The sequence below is a fragment of the Silene latifolia genome, chromosome 1 (genome assembly GCF_048544455.1).
Source record: "Silene latifolia isolate original U9 population chromosome 1, ASM4854445v1, whole genome shotgun sequence".
Classification (NCBI taxonomy): Eukaryota; Viridiplantae; Streptophyta; class Magnoliopsida; order Caryophyllales; family Caryophyllaceae; genus Silene; species Silene latifolia.
The window spans coordinates 79,064,588-79,069,353 of NC_133526.1; the positions used below are offsets into that span (position 1 = coordinate 79,064,588).

Sequence of the window (4,766 nt, forward strand, 5' to 3'; positions counted from 1 at the left end):
GAAACATTAAACGTATTGTCCACAAATTTTTAAGCGAAATAATGGGTAGAGTTAAAGTATGGCCCAAACGAACAGCCATATATACAATAACATAGAAATGCTAGATTGAGTAGCTAATTGAACGATACATGGAAGAATACAATTACATGGTAGATTAAAAAAAAGAAAAAAAAAAGAAAAATAGAACACAAAAAGACAAAGTAGTAATCACTAATCATCCATCTTATGTAAACTTTCATCTCCCTAACTTTAGTTCACCTCATACACAATATTTATCTCTCTTTAATGCAAAACTTTCACATTCTACAATTATGAAAATACAACAAATTTTATGTTTAAAAGGAGATCAATTGAAAAGAACTCTAACATGTTCTTAGCAAAAAATAATAATTTGATCGTTAAGTTTCTCCTGTTTTTGATTTACTCCATTTTCATTACTAGAATATTTAATTTACATATTTTATAAGATTTTTCAAAACTTTCCGTTGAAGAGATAAGAGGAAAAATAGAAGAAAATAGAAGAATATGACAAGCATATGTATTGTATAGTTCGTTCTTAGCGTTATTGAATGTTGATGAAGTCATTTGATATTGTCCATGATCGAATATGACTGTCTTTTATGGTGGAGGGAGTTCAAGCTTTGGTGAACAAACTCTAGTATCTTAACCAAATTATAATCTTAGTTTTTTAGTCTTAATTTTTTAGTCTCACATTTTTAATATTGAAATGTTTTTGTGAAAATTTTAATGTATTCATAATTGATAATGTGTAGTGAATTGTATTAAAGTAAAATAGATTACAAATGTATCTACCAAAGCAGGTTTAGTGTAATTTGTAAGTATAGCATTCACTTATATTTTTAACGAAGTTGGTTAAAAGGGTAGCATGTCATTTAATTTCGAATTTTTAATGTGAGAATGTTTCATGAATATCTATATGATTTTATCTATTATACCTATCCCATTTAATTTTTTTTCATTTGATTAATCGGTTAAAAAAAATGAGCGAAAAATATTTTTAATCATTAAATATTTTTAATTATTATTTCTAAATTTACAATTATGGTAATACTAGTTACTACTTTAATAATAATATCATTTTAATAAAGTTGTAAACTAAGAAAAGTATTATATCGATGTCGAGAAAAAACGATATCACTCTGCTATATCAGTCAAATAAGAATAATAAAAACATGATTTAATCTATATATATAAATATAAATATATATATATAAATATAAATATATATATATATATATATATATATATATATATATATATATATATATATATATATATATATATATATATAGATTTAGGATCCGGTGAGAACGAACACTCGGTGAGAACGGTGAGAACGCATATCTACCCTTGGCTTAGACTAATACGAAAGGCTGGTATTAAATTAAAACAATCCCTACATAAAGGCAGAACTTCACTCATCATTCAATAATTTACCGCCTGCCACATTCCACCTAGAGCACCAGTCGCCGGAGCTCGATTAGACCCGACGGAGAATCTCGCCATCCCTGCCATATGATCGCCGGAGCTCCGATCAATCTCATCGCCATAGTCCCTCCTTGTATTTCTGAGCCGATTGCTGAGATTTCTTATGATTTCTAAGCCGCAAAGGTAATTCCTTTTCTGATTTCTATCAAGTTATGTTAGTTTTGTTTGATTTTCTTTTTAGGGTTTATGTTTAGCGCATTGTTGTTTATAGACTAATCTTTGATGTTAGGTTCCTTGAAATGCTTTGTATTTGTGGTGTATTGGAAATTTTGGCTTATCAGCTGCCGGCCGCCGTAGTTCCATCTTTGCCAGATATCACAATCTACCCGTACGTGCCCGATACCGTCTTTGTCTTGTATACCAGGTAGGCTTTTTCTCTTTTTTATCATTGCAATTCCTCTTTTTCCCTTTATTTATTCTGATTTATCATTAAATTCAGTTTTTTAATTCAACTTTGTTTAATCATGTTAGGGATTAGGGTTATGCTTTTCAATTAAGCAGCTTAGTCGATTAAAATCGAACATTAGAGTGCATTTTTATTGTAGGGATTAGCTAGGGTTAAGCTATCTTAGATTGTCGATTTAAATTGTTTGGTCTATTTCACTCTTCTCTGCTTCTTGTTGATTTTGATGATGAATAGGTAAGCAAATACTAGTACCTATTACGGCGTCGCTTTTTGTTCCTGCTATTCGCGATGATTGCTTGTAATGTCCTTATTGATGTTGGTACTTGGTTACTTCATTGAGGTATGTTGTTTGAATTCGGTGTTTTATTCGAGTTTTAATTGATTTTCTTATTTTAGTTTGATTTGATAAAGATTAGGAAGTGTTGAAATTTTGAATGAAATCGCTTATGTTTGTGTTTAGTTTCAACTACGGTTGCAAATCGCTGGTTTATTCAAGGTTTTAGGTGATTGTTGTTTGTTGTTTTGTTTGATTAGGTGAAGATGTGAAGTTTGACAGTACTCATGTTTTTGGCGCATTTCGTGGGCGACATTCATCAGGTGTGCTGCTATTTTTTCTAAATACAACGGTTTGCACGTTAGGCATTCATATAGGTTAAATTAATGATATCTTGCAGAAATTTGGTATATGAAGTAAGGAAAAACTAATGTCATCAGGTAAGGCTAAGGGAAGCTGAATCTGACAAACATTATTGCGTCCACTATGTGCTACTTTATGGCATAAGGAGACACATACCTCAGTAAATCATCTTGCTTCATCGCATTGTACATCACTATCAAAGACTTTTCATTTATTCGTTGATTTCGTTCCCATTGAATACGGTAGTATGAATTGGACCAATAAAATGAATAATGTTAGAGAAATGTGTGGATACATGGATACACCCACAACAAAATCAAGCCTGTGAACCCTATATCAATCGAGCAGCCTAGAGGCCGGAGCTTCACAATTGAAGGGCACATGATTAAATGGGCAAACTGGGAGTTTCACCTCAAACCTGACCCAAGAGCAGGGGTGATCATATCACGCGCCATGGTCCGAGACCCGGATAGTGGGGAGTTAAGGAGCGTTATGTATAAAGGGATGAGCTCTGAGTTATTTGTTCCGTACATGGATCCTACTGATGCATGGTATTTCAAGACATATATGGATGCGGGTGAATACGGGTTTGGGTTACAAGCTATGCCTCTTGTACCTCTTAACGATTGCCCGAGGAATGCATATTACATGGATGGTGTGTTTGCAGCTGGTGATGGAACGCCGTATGTGAGGTCCAATATGGTTTGTGTGTTTGAGAGTTATGCTGGTGATATTGGGTGGCGGCACTCTGAGAGTCCAATTACAGGATTGGAGGTATGAAAATGAAAATAGTCCACCAGGTTAGAAGGTACAGTACGTCAAGTTATTTGCATCTTGGATTTTGTAGCTAATAATGGATTTGTAGTTAGTAATTTGGGTCTGTCTTTTAGTATTTGAGCCTTATTAAATATGTGTAACTAGATAACATTTTTGTGTATCTAGAATAATATTCTGTGTATCTAGCTAATTCGGATTTTTTTATTTAGTATGAAAAAAATTGTACCTAGTATAGAAAAAAATGTATCTGCATTATAATAAAATGTATCTAGAATACATGTAAATAGTGTATCTATGATAGTATAAAATAAAATGTATTTGAAATTGGGTATAAAAAATGTCGAATATAAAAAAAAGTGTATCTACACAGCTTAAATATGTATCTAGAACAACGTAAAAAAATGTATCTATGATAGGTTTAAGTGTATCCAAGGTTTAGTAAAAGAAAAGTGTGGGTATCAAAGTGTATATGACATTTTGTTAACAAAAAGTGATTAATTAGTACTATTAAAAAAGTGTATCTACATTCTTAAAATGCGTATATAAAATTTTGGTAAAAAGTGTACCTACTTTAGTTAAAAGTGTATATGAGATTTTGTAAAAAAAAATAAAAGTGTATCTACATTCTTAAAATGCGTATATAGAATTTTGGTAAAAAAGTGTACCTACTTTAGTTAAAAGTGTATATGAGATTTGGTAAAAAAAAAAAAAAAAAAAAAAAAAAAAAAAAAGTGTATCTACATTCTTAAAATGCGTATATAGAATTTTGGTAAAAAGTGTACCTACTTTAGTTAAAAGTGTATATAGGATTTGGTAAAAAAAAAAAATAAAAATAAAAATGCACCTTTTATATATATTCTAATGTATCTAGTGCGTTCTCACCGTTCTCACCGAATGGTTGTTCTCACCGGATCCCACCTCTATATATATATATATATATATATATATATATATATCTATATATATATATATATCTATATATATATATATATATATATATATATATATATATATATATATATATATATATATATATATTCGTGGTCAGGTGCGAACTAAAGTACGGTGCTAACCGTACGAACTACTCAGATACACAGTATAATACTTTCAGATACACATACTACTAGTTTCAGATACACATGGTATAACTACTAGATACATATGTATCTAGTAGTAATACCATGTTTATCCGGGTCAGTATTATGTGTATCTACCGCTCCACTAGGATCCACAAAGCCCACCACCACCTGCCACCACCAATGCCGCCCTCACCATCACCACCGCCAACCTATCACCACCCACCATTATAGCCGTCACCATCACAACCGCCAGCCTACCACTACCATCACGACCACCGCCATTTAACCACCACCTCCACTAATACGAAACCACCAGACCACCACCGCTGACCCCACATCAACGCCAATGCCCACGACC

At 32.0% G+C, this 4,766-nt stretch overlaps 1 protein-coding gene across 1 annotated transcript; it reads left to right on the forward strand.

The window, feature by feature from the left end:
• Positions 1-2,216: 2,216 nt before the first annotated feature.
• On the forward strand, positions 2,217-3,622 carry LOC141649222 (amine oxidase [copper-containing] gamma 1-like). The gene is made up of 2 exons (XM_074457916.1): positions 2,217-2,255; positions 2,832-3,622. Exons 1-2 carry the CDS (start codon positions 2,217-2,219, stop codon positions 3,330-3,332), a joined length of 540 nt encoding a protein of 179 aa, XP_074314017.1. The 3' UTR covers positions 3,333-3,622.
• Positions 3,623-4,766: the final 1,144 nt, after the last annotated feature.